The sequence below is a fragment of the Notolabrus celidotus genome, chromosome 8, assembly GCF_009762535.1.
Source record: "Notolabrus celidotus isolate fNotCel1 chromosome 8, fNotCel1.pri, whole genome shotgun sequence".
NCBI classification, from domain to species: domain Eukaryota; kingdom Metazoa; phylum Chordata; class Actinopteri; order Labriformes; family Labridae; genus Notolabrus; species Notolabrus celidotus.
The window spans coordinates 17425806-17437906 of NC_048279.1; the positions used below are offsets into that span (position 1 = coordinate 17425806).

General features: G+C 40.0%; 1 protein-coding gene and 1 long non-coding RNA gene across 10 annotated transcripts in view; both read left to right on the plus strand.

Moving 5' to 3' along the window:
• arl3l1 (ADP ribosylation factor like GTPase 3, like 1) overlaps positions 1–6594 on the plus strand; it is a 12414-nt gene extending 5820 nt beyond the window's left edge. For 6 of the 9 annotated variants that reach the window (XM_034689751.1, XM_034689747.1, XM_034689752.1 and 3 more), the window contains one exon: positions 661–830. In XM_034689751.1, coding sequence (XP_034545642.1) covers positions 661–743 — 83 coding nt within the window. In that variant the 3' untranslated portion in view covers positions 744–830. Of the gene's footprint in view, positions 1–660; positions 831–1648; positions 1815–2712; positions 2857–3853; positions 3927–4047; positions 4165–4553; positions 4605–4740; positions 4927–6125 lie in introns of those variants that run through there. The other 3 variants (XM_034689748.1, XM_034689753.1, XM_034689754.1) reach the window with 3 other exon arrangements.
• A 4354-nt stretch (positions 6595–10948) lies between these two features.
• LOC117816896 lies at positions 10949–11875 on the plus strand. The gene is made up of 2 exons (XR_004632048.1): positions 10949–11131; positions 11435–11875. It is a non-coding gene; the product is annotated as an uncharacterized LOC117816896 (long non-coding RNA).
• Positions 11876–12101: the final 226 nt, after the last annotated feature.

Sequence of the window (12101 nt, forward strand, 5' to 3'; positions counted from 1 at the left end):
CCTAACCCTAACCCTAACCCTAACCCTAACTGCAGTTCTTAACACTTCAACATTGGCTTCATTTCTCAAGACTGGAGGTCGTTACTCAGTACTTGCCTAAGCAAAGAAAGTGACTTTGACCAAAATAAATCCATACTCAATCAGTGGTACTAGTTTAGCTCAGTGGAGCAAGTGAAGTGCATGTCCCAGATATAGAAGCTCATCTCTTAAAGCAGAAGCCCCTGGCCATCTGCTATCCTGCCCAACAAAGGCAAAATGAAAACACATTATCTTAAATAATACCTACAGTACAGAGAAAGAAGCTGCCTTTATGGTCCAACACTTGTGTCTTATAACAATTCCAATATCCAGAGCCTTATAATTTATCAATATAAAACTGTACAATAATTGAGATGTTGACTCCTCAATACGGATGAAACGATGTAGTGTCACTTATAGTTTGTGAAAATAAAGATATGAGGGAGGGGCTTTGGGCACAGCCAATGTCTGGTTTATAGACTCTGTACCCTCCATGTTGCTAAAGGGACGGCTACTAATCTCATCCCTAATTTTTAACCTAAGTTTGACTTTCAGTACCAGTGATGATAGAAATACACATTTGACTTCTCTTTATGAACGTATCAAGTGTCACACCTCCTGTCTCCTCCTTTAACTTTGCAGCTAAACACAGAGAGAGGATGAGGCAGAGAGAACAGGATCAACAGAGTGCCGGCCCTGCTCCATTCACACCAAGAGAGTCCTAAATAAGAATGAGTCTATGACATTCATTGTATTGTATTTTAATCTGCTGTCGAAGTGTTTGATATAGGAATAAAACCTCTTTAATCCTTGCCTGTGTTGGAGTGATAAAATGAGGTTACAAGTTGTTTGTACAGCCATTTCCTGATCAGGGAGGATCCATTGTTAAACACAGCCGTCACTCTGACCACGCCCACTGACCAGAGCGCCTGTTCAGTTGAGGAAAAGAGCCTAGAAATGTTATAATCCAAACACAGGACAGGCGTGCTCAAACTAATCCCACTGAATGCTCTGCTCACAGGACAGGCTCACCACAGCCCACCCACACGAAGCAGCTTTATAGCAGCTTGCATGTTGGATGGATATATGGCATGATAATGCCATCAACTACTCTCACAGAGAGGGATAGATGTGGGATTTGAGAGATAACTTATGAACACAGAAATAAGTTCCCTGGTTTAATAACAAGATTTAATCCTCTAAAGTTTATGTTTTGAGCTCTTTTACTCTCGGCCCTCATGTTGCACTCAGTGTCTTTTTGTCACTGTGTCATCAACATTCTGCCCCTCAACCATATGGACAAATGTCTGAACTTTATTATGTATTTTATGATGTATTATCTGTATGCGAGTGTGTCAGGAAGGCCTGTTTTCAGTTTCCTCCTACAGCAGGTGGCTAAGGGATAATCCAGGTAAAGCCACTGCAAAGTGGAGATGGAGGGATGGACAGACGAAGGGGGGAGGGTCAATGGTGTTGCCTTTGCATGGATGACTAGGGCTAATTCTGGCCTCCTAATCCCAGTCCCATCCACCCTCCCCTCTTCCTGCTTACTAACCTTACAGCGGCAATTGACGCCCAGGTAGACATTACTATCACATAGACTCATAGCACTTAAACCACCCCAGTTTATTGGGGAGAAAGACGGAGAAGACGGTGGCTGCTGGCACTTTTTCTGAATAGCCAACTTTGGTGTGACTTGGATAGCTGACACACCTGTGTGAGCTTCACTGTAGAATGTAGCTGCAGCCCTCCAACCTAGCCACAGGAAACACGCCACCATGGGAGAAGCTCAAAAGGTACGTGACCTGATCTAGATGTACAGGTCGTAACAACACTAAATGTAGACTTCAGATATGTTTTTTTTATGCCATGTGCTAATAACTTGTGATTTAATCTGCTAAAATGCGTAGAAGTCTTATACTGCATTTCAGTTTTGATGCATCTCTACTGGAAGCATTACTTAACTTAATTTGCTTAGCTTGTTAAATAGTTGTGATATAATGATTGCACATCTAAATGGAACTTTTGATTTTCTTTTTGAGATACAGTTAATCACACTTACACTCAAGTACTTGTCACCTTGAATCTAATATTTAAAGCTACAGTGCCTCTTTTGCTGGCAGTGCAGCAGTCTGTGGTTGTGCAACCCTGCTTCAAGCTAATCACATTAAACAGTGCACCATTATGTGAATGGAGCTCTGATCGACACCAGTACTTTTCTTTAGGAAGCAATGGAGTAATTTGTTGCAGTGAGGGCTGGTGCTGTTCAGTGAAGGGCACGAGACTGATGGATGAGTGAGGCACAATGGGCATGCATGTGTGCAATACAGTGCTGTAAGTAAAGGGAGGTTTGACCTCAAATCAGGAGGAGGTCAGTGAGATCAGTGTTAGGGTGTAATGGTTGCTAATATCTGTTTATTTACCTGTTTAGAATCTTGAATGTTCCAGGAAGTTAAAAGGAAACATTGCTCCACCTGAGGAAGAGGAAATACTTTCCCCCAAGAAAACTTTGTTCACAAAGGCGGCGCCCTTCATATTCTATGTATTCCTTACCCAAACAGCTTTTAACTGAAATACCAATATTGACACATGACTTGCCATGCAATGTTTACTCCTACATTTTCTACACATATGACAGAATGTTCCAGTAAGATTTTAATCAGTCTTGTCCCTCCACACCTCCCGTTCATGCAGGGCTTACTCTCAGTCATTGAGAAACTGAAGGGATCCACAGAGCAGGAGGTCAGGATAGTGCTGCTGGGGCTGGACAACGCCGGCAAGACCACCCTGTTAAAGAGCCTCGCATCTGAGGATGTGAACACCATCACGCCGACACAGGTGAGGGGGATTTTAATATTAAGTCATACACACAAATAATGACCTGGGAATGATACCAACTGTCCAGACTGATTAAACATTACAACACAAACTACCAGCATGCTTGACAATGGTGTTTCTGTGTCCTTAGTTTTAATTAATTTGTCCTACAATGAACAGTTTGCAACATAATTCCCCAATGTTTATCGTAAGTGTATGTTAGATAAACAGCATCTGCCAGAATATGCTGTCAGTGTTTTTTTGTACCAACAAGTCCTACTCATGAGGAACAATCCAATTTGTCAGCTGTCACCGAAACACTCTGCAAAAACAGGAAACACTTATTACGCTGATGGCTTTTCAAAAGACATTAAAAGGCAGTGGTGAGTGTTTTTAATCTTGTGAGACCAGCTGGACCAATACACTGGCTGCTTAAAGTAATGGAATTCATACAACCCTGGCTTTCCTGACGCACTGTCAAATTAAATTGTTTGGCTTACAGTAAACATGCTTAACCCACCCGTAAGTGAAGTAATCAGCCACTGATTCTAAATAACTATTCAGAATGAGAGGAATCTTGGCTGCAGCCTTAGCTTAAAATTACCTTGTAGATATACAAGCTCCAAATACATTTTCTAAAGGGAATCTGAACATTGTGACAAGATCTTTTTCTTGTCACCTTTTTTGGTATGATATTTCACTGTTACATTTGACCTATAGGAACAACTTGCAGCAAATGTACATCAAGGATCTGAACCAGTGCAATGGTCCACCATAAACCAGAGTCCATTATACCACAGCAATAGTCACAAGGCTAAATCAGACATGACACATGCACACATACAGTGTTCTTGATCCTCCATGTCTTATCCTCAGATTTGCTCCTCTGCGGGCCCTCAGGATAAAGATGTTATACAACCTTGCCGACTAAAACCGAAAGGAGCTGTGTTATGAAAAACAGCCGCAGATAATCACAGTTCTCACATCCTTTTAAAACGCTCTGAGCACCTGTTGCTTTCCTGCTGATACATAACAAGGTTACACCACTCAGTAACCAAACAGTGGTAGATTTAACACAAACCTGTGCTCTGGTATATTGCTGCTTAATGAATTGCTCCATAATCATTTGAGAGGCTTTCCAGGTGCTGCCTATTGGAACTGTGTTGAGTTGAATGTGCAGTAGTGTCATAACAGTTTTGTGTTTAACTGCAGGGCTTCAACATTAAGAGTGTTGCCTCTCATGGCATGAAGCTCAACGTTTGGGACATTGGAGGACAGAGGAAGATCAGACCCTTCTGGAAAAAGTACCTGGAAAACACAGACCTACTGGTGAGCAATAAAACTAACTGGGATTATGCTAATTAAGTTTTTGAGGTGTCGCCCCAAGGTTCACCTAAGAGTGGACTCACAATACACAGCAAAACAGTAGGCAATACAAATCCTTGGCATTAAAGTAAACATAGATTTTTATACACTTCATGTACAAAAAATCCACGTATTTGAACATAATAATTGTATCTTTGTGTAGAGGCTTTGATAGAAACGCTTTATACTGCTGTTTCTACTGATATTAAATAATGATTTAATAGCTGCTGTTGTAGAGCATCTGTGTAATAAAATCATCTCAGAGTTTTAATGCAGAAGAAGAAATGAGCATAATTGTAGGTTTTAATCCATGAATGTGTTTGATTTATTCTCACATATGTATTCTCTCTCAGATTTATGTAATCGACAGTGCTGATAAGAAGCGGTTTGAGGAGACAGGACTGGTGAGTATGATGCACACTCACTGATGCATGGACATTTTCGCTTTCAGAAACAGTGCAACAATTTTTTAAACATATTGGTTGAAACATGGAGTCAATCATTTTTTTCTCTGTCAATCATTTGTATAAATGTGTGCAGGAGTTGTCCGAACTGATCGATGAGGAGAATCTAAAAGGCGTCCCCGTGCTCATCTTTGCCAACAAGCAGGATCTGGCTACAGCATCGCCGGCCAGTGAGGTCGCTGAGGGACTCAACCTGCATACTTACCGGGACCGTGAGTGGCAGATTCAGGCCTGCTCTGCTGTGTCTGGGGAGGGAGTTCAGGTAAGACCTAGTTCCATCTTTGATTTATTGATTTTTTTCTCTCAGAAAGAACCTATTCAACCATGTGGAAGAGCTCCCTGCAAACAGGCTGCAGAGTTTTACTCTGACAATCAGTCTGGACTATATTAATGGAGAGTGTGTTGCTGTTAGAACCTCTTTAAAAGATGGTTTGATGGTGTTCATTATTTGTCATTATTTAAATTGTCTGGACTTATCCGTCTCTGGAAAAGGATCAGGGACACATGTTGAATTTTTTTCTGATATCTCAACTTAACCCTCCTGTTATGTTGTGGGTCAATTTGACCCATTCTAAAGTTAAAAAATGTAAAGAAAAATGTTAAAAGTATTTTTTCGGTATGAAACTTCTTCTGCTTGACTTAATTAGCGCAACCAACATAGAATAATTTATCAATATTACTTCATAAAGAAAAAATAATAATAAAATGAACAAAAATCTATGTCATGTAAAACTATTGTAATTATATTTAGGGATTTCCAATGTACATTTAAAAAAGTTTTAATATTAATTTTCATCAAAACGAGTGAGTTATCCTCATTGAAGCATGATCTGTGAGTATTACAGAACACAATTGCACTAAATATTGATTTAAATGGTTAGTAATGGAGTTAATAATGAGATTAAAAAGATGGGATTTTTTGGGGTTCTGACACTTTGGAATCATTAAATATGCCCCCGGTCAAATTGACCCCGGAACATTATTGCTGTCCCTAAAAAACAAACATAACAGGAGATTCATCTCAGATTACTGAGTGTATTCTTGCTTTCATGGAAACACAAACAATATACACTCACACTTCAGTATTCTGAGGTTTCAACCACTTTTTTTTTTAAAGTTATTATCAAGCCAAATGTTGTCTCTATGATTGTTTTTCTCATAATCCTGACTATTGCTTTGGAGTTTTGACTGTATTTGATTAAATGTCAGAATTCAGTCTTTAACTGCAGAATGATACAATAAAAATAATTAGTAATGACACTTAATCAAGAGACTTAAGTACAGCCAGAACAAGTTCTGTCTCTGGCTGAAATTATTCTGATTTCATTCACAGAACTCTGCCTCTTAATCAGAGAGGTTTTTTTTTAAACCAGTGATTAAATATTTTACTAAAGTAAAGCTAATCGTCTTCAGTATATCTATGTAACAGATTTAAGACTTCTTTTTGTTTTCCCTAAACAGGATGGCATGAACTGGATTTGCAACAACATTGTAAACAAGAAGAAATGAAACAGCGTTCCAAACCACAGTGACCAGAGTCAAACAGTTGTCGAGCATCACAAAAGGGATCAAAAATATGTATTTCAGATTGTCTAACATCAGCACACCTCAGCTTGAAAGCTCCTGCTTCCCTGACAGATTTGATTGATAATGCTGTGTTTACGATTTGGTGTCATTTTTATGAATATTTTGCAAATTTAAAGATTTTTAGCTACAATACGTAAATTAGACACAATGTATGTTTTTCCCTCCCCATTTCCCAAGGGTCTTTGTCTGGTGAATTTGTGTGTTTTCTTTAACTCAGAGAAAACCAAGCTGAGTGTGTAGCCATGTAGAATTGTCGGGGTTTGTCAGATATAAATACTACCTGTTCAGAGTGAGTGTAAAGTGTATGTTTCGAGGTTTTTGACAATAAAATAGTTATTTATGCTGTTTATCTTTCTTGCTTTGAAATGTCATAAAGCTTTCAGTTGTAAAATTATCCACAGATGTGTTCACACTTAGAATATTAAATACTATAATCTGTCAATGTGAGATAGAAATAGGCTGTATATGCCAACACTCCTGACAGTGAGAAGAACAATAACAAACCGATCCACCACTGCCCAGCTGTCAACTCTCTGTTTTTTTTTTACAGTGCAATGACAAGCACTTACATGGTATAGGGAGAGGGGGTGGAAAGAAAGCGTGAGAGTTCACAATTATACACCCATATGGCAGAACAAGATATCAAACCTTCAAGGCTGAGCAGAACAAACAGTGCAGGAAATTACATGCAGAGAGGCTGAATAATTTGCAGCAGGGTAACTTTTCTCTCAAATGTTTGTTTTATATTTTAATTCTGGCTCAATTGCAAAGCATGCACTTGCTGCAATTTGTTTATCTGTAAGGGGTCCTTTTCACAGAGGTGCTTTGCCAGATGACAGATCTAAAGTCCAGCTGTGAACACTGCTCTCCCAGCAGAAAAACAAAAAGGTCCCCTTTGTGTAAGCACCTTTGAAGTACAATCCTTTTCTTGGATGTAAAGCAAAGATTCTTCATCTCATTGATTTCCCTTACTCTTCACCCAGATAACGGTCATGTCCACAGGGACAAGCCCCTCCCAGGCTTGAAGGCCCACACCGCCCTGTGGTCTTTCTTCACATGTTTGTCCTTTAAAGTGACTTTGGTGCAGGCTAAGTCCTCCATCAGCCATTTTGGCTCTACTGAGCTGCAGTTGGATTTAATGGATCTTTTGTGCCTATTGTGTGGAGCTGTAATTAACCATCTGAAAGCACTCTAAAATCACGTCAGCTGGCAGGCTTTGTCCTCCTCTACATTAAATTATGCTAATTAATATTTTTTCTTTCCTTTTGTCTGGTATTTATGAGTGGTTTTGAAAAGAGAGGGAAAAAAAATAGCCCTCTAGTTTACTTTGCTGTCAGTGTTAACAAAAATGAATGGATATTGAGTCATTTCCATGGCAACTAAATTTGGAGCAAGTCCTCAAACATTTTTTAGGCATCAACTCCTGTTGAGGGAGCACAGCAGGGGGTGTGGGACCAATTACAACTGGTACTAAAGGATCATTATGGCTGTTTGAAGAGACCAGACGGTACAGGAGCAGGGTTGGCTGAGAGATGTGTTTGCAAGTTTTGGAGCGTGTTGTTGATTGCTGCTACTTTTACCAACAGGTGGCAGTATTACAGAGCCCAATGAGGAGGCTTTGCTCTTTAAAAAGTGGTTTCATACAGTAGGGCAATTTCTCTAACCAATCCCTCCCCCTACAGAGTGAACTCTGTTTGAAGTCACGCCCATAGCTGAATGAAGCACACTTCATCAAGGTAGAGGGATCAAATGCAGCTGCAAGCTTTGGGATGGACTCCCCTTACCCTGGAGAAACAAGAACTCAATGTAACCATGCTTACATGTCACAAAAATTATCAATTTACATTAATAATTATTTAGCATACTCAAAAACACCTCTGTATGAAAAAACTCCCCCATCTTCTTTGATGGCATTTTTTTGTGAACATCTTATGTTTAATCTGATGTTTATCTGCTCAACATTTGTAAAGCCTATAGCTAAATACAAAAACATTAGAATAAAATTGTGCTGTTTTTAAGACTGGAAAGGGGTTAATTAGATCCTGCATGTATTCAAAACGTACAGATTTTTACATCTGTGTGATTGTTTTATTATTTCATTTAATAAAGGCAGTTTGTCTGAGCGGGTAACAACACAGAACCTTAATTTCTAAAGTATCTACCGTTCAAAGAAAGCCATAATCAGAGCAAACTCGCTGTTGGAAGGTCTAATAACCCACTCACTCCACACCCAGAGGTTTTAGACTGCACTCAGTGTGGCAGAACCTCCATGCAAACTGAGGTTCAATGTGTTTGATAGACCCAAGAATTTCCCTCTTTCTATTTTGATTGGAAGGTTAGAATTTAACAAAATGAACAATATCTAGGACCCAATTGCACTAACAGTTCAAAAATACAAGAGTAACCACAAGGAGCATGGGAAGGTAAGATGCAGGAAACAAAAGATCCCTGGGAAAAGAAACAAAAAGCTGACCCAGAAGAAAGAAAACTGAGTGTACATTCACACCTGAATCATTTGGACTAAATAAATCTACTAGGTCGTTCTGATTACAACTAATAGTTAGTATAAAAATAGCGATAGGCTAATGTTATTCACCATCTCCATTCACCTTAACATCAACAGAAGTGTTACATCTAACATTACACGACTCAACTTTTATATAAAAAGGAGACTGTGACTTTGTGGCACAATGACGTAGCATCAGCCCCTGTTTGTGTGTGGTTTGGCCCACTTTGCAATATTGCAGTGTCAACACAAAACTACCCAAGGGAAAATGCAACAACGGATCTTTTTTTAACTCATCTGGGTCCCAACAAGGCAAATGAGTCATATAAGTGTGAAAACCAGAAACTAAACACACATGGGATAGGTGCAACTAATGAGGGTAATCTAACTGGAGGGAAACAGGTGTGGGTAGGACATGACAGACAGAGGCTGTTTTCGAAACTGCCTGGTACATACTACCTACTAATGCATTATTCAGTAGGTACTGCCTTCTACATACTGCGTTTGAATTTAGTCTGTAGTCTGACTGTTCTTTTCGATCTGTGTTGCAGTACGCTGGGCCAGACGTCACTGGATTTCCGGTTTCAGAAAGCGGAAGTAAACAACAGGCAAGCTGATGGCAAAACTGCTTTTTTAGCATCGCTTATGATTTTAAAAGTTAGGAAGTGGTTTATATGGAATTTAATAATTTTCACAGCACCTAAAAACTGAGTTCCCCCCGTCAAAAAAAAGAAGAGAAAAGAAAAAGTGTAACGACCGCTGTGCATTGTGGGAAATAGTACGCGAGGCAGACTGATCCGATGCATACTGTGAAATTTTCCCGAATCAGTAGACATTCGGGGAGTTTTGGCATACTGCAGATTTTGCTCTTGTTCACATACTACTTACTACAAACTAAATTTTGGCCAAATCAGTACGTACTGCTAGTATAGTAGGCGGTTTCGAAAACAGCCTATGACATGCTGCTTAGGGCAAAATAATGAAAACATCCACACACACAACAAAACCCTTCATGTTCACGTTGAATGTGATAACTTCATAAACACACAAAAAACAAGCATGTACACGCTCCACACTAATACACCCCATCATCTTGACAGCATTTTATAGGCTGCTCGTGTGTCATAATTTCAATGTATGTTGATGATTTGAATGAGCAATGAGTGAATGGGCAAAAATTGTCATTGTGTCTCACTCTGAGCTGCCTCTCATACTATGAAGTAAAACTAGAGCTGACACACTGGGGCTAAAACTTACAAAATAAACAGGAAACACTGAGAACAAGGGAATCTAAGAGCCAAAACCACAACAGAACAATCAAGTGCCAATGAGATGCAAGACGAAACAACGCTAACTCATGATTATGACAGAAAAAAAGACGTGAAACCAAGCTGCAACCTCTGGTCTAAAAATATGAGTCCAATGCAGAAGTGTTAAAAACTGCAGTTCATTGAGGATCCGCTTGAGGCTGGCTCCGGAAGTACCGGAAGTCACATACACATGAATGGGAAAAAGCCGATCTTTACAGCAGAAATAAACATGTTTACAGCCTAGTACAAAAGACGAGTGTAGTCTGAATAGCTCATTTCTATATCGACACACACTGTGAGGAGGGGGTGAATTTATTTCTAACGCGGCAATTTTGAAGACATTGAGATTACAAGTCTTCCAATGAGAGGCACAGCTGACTTGATTGACAGGCGGGAACACTGTAGCTGTTGGCTAGGAGGCTCAAAGTACGCCGCTTTAAGTCACAATCACTCGACAGCAGCAGTATGGCTGCCGACGACGATTTGCCGAAAAACAGCGCTTCAGAAACAGATGGGTGACGTCACGGATACTACGTCCATATTTTATATAGTCTATGTGTGAAACATAAAACAGGAGACACTAAAAACTAAACTCAAGACCGAGATGATAAACACACGAGGGGTTTAGAACACAAGGGAGTAATATACAGTATTGGCATCTGAAAAACAAACGCAAGGAAAATACAAAATGAAACAAGACAAGAGAAACTTATGTCAGTAAATGTTTTTAATCTGAAGTATACCCTTGAAAAATAAACACAACTGATTGCTCATCGTGATTTGCTTGCTTCCCTTGTCTCAGTCTCTATAGGATACTGTTACACATCCTCTTCATCTTGAGGTGACATGATGTGAGCACTTCTCTGCTAGTGGCCCCTCAGTAGGAGTTGCCATGGCAACAATGCCTGTTATTTGTTGTCCACCATCCACCTCTCTACGCTAGTCCAGCCCACCCTCTCTTGTTCTCCATTTCTTTCATTTCCCCCCCCAAGCTTGTCTCATCAAAAAGAAAGCGTGCTCAGAAACGCTGGACCACATCACTGCAACCTCGCCACACACTCCAGGTAAGAACACAATATGTATCTGTGTGCTGTCTGTAAGAAAGATAGAGACGAATGCTTTAGAGTAGTGGTGTCATGTTGCAGAAATAGATCATGCTAAATATATGTTTGAAAGTTTGTTACAGCAAAGCATTGTGTTCACAACTTAAAATCTACACAAAGTTGTTGTGTTCTTGTGTTTGTGTCAAGCAGGTTGAATTATCAACTGTACCCTTAACTCCACCTCTATTATAATCAAAACTTTGTCATATAAATGTGATTTTTTTCGTGCATGTGTGGAAGCTAACATGTTGTTTAATGCTATAGCAGCAACAAGGTCTCACAGAGGGCCCATATCCTCTCATCATGACAGAAGTCACCCACCTCACCTCCTTTAAGCCACACATACCCACAGTGACTCCTCAGCACAGTATCAACGCCACATCAAAGACCTTCAGCCTCCTGACCTCTACTGATACACTCGTCCCATGGGAGGAGCTGCACATGCAAGTTCACACCATCCTGATTGTCATCGTTTTTGGTGTGGTCTGCTTCCTGCTCCTGCTTGCCTTCTTTTACACCTTCTGCCTCCATTGCTCTATCAGTTCATCCCCCAAAGACTCACACAAAGCCAGCAGAGGCAGCTTAGACCGCGAGGACGCCACCTTCAGGCGCAGTTCATCTGACAACCAGTCTGTGGGGAATGTTGTCTAACTGAGACAAGGGATTAGGATAACTGAAACTTGACTGAATAATATTTAATTCTTATGCTGCGCATCTTGTGATTCTTGTTGAAACCTTACATTCCTTCGTAAAGCACTATGAGACATATCATTTTTACTTCTTACGCAAACCAAGCATGTGAGCTAGCTGTTGATTTATTAGCTGTCTGGACATTTATTGTCCTTGAAAAGATGAGGGGTGAAGTATGCTCATGTTTGTATTGATGCCACGTGAGCACACAGTAAAAAATGTCCATATCCATAGAGCATTG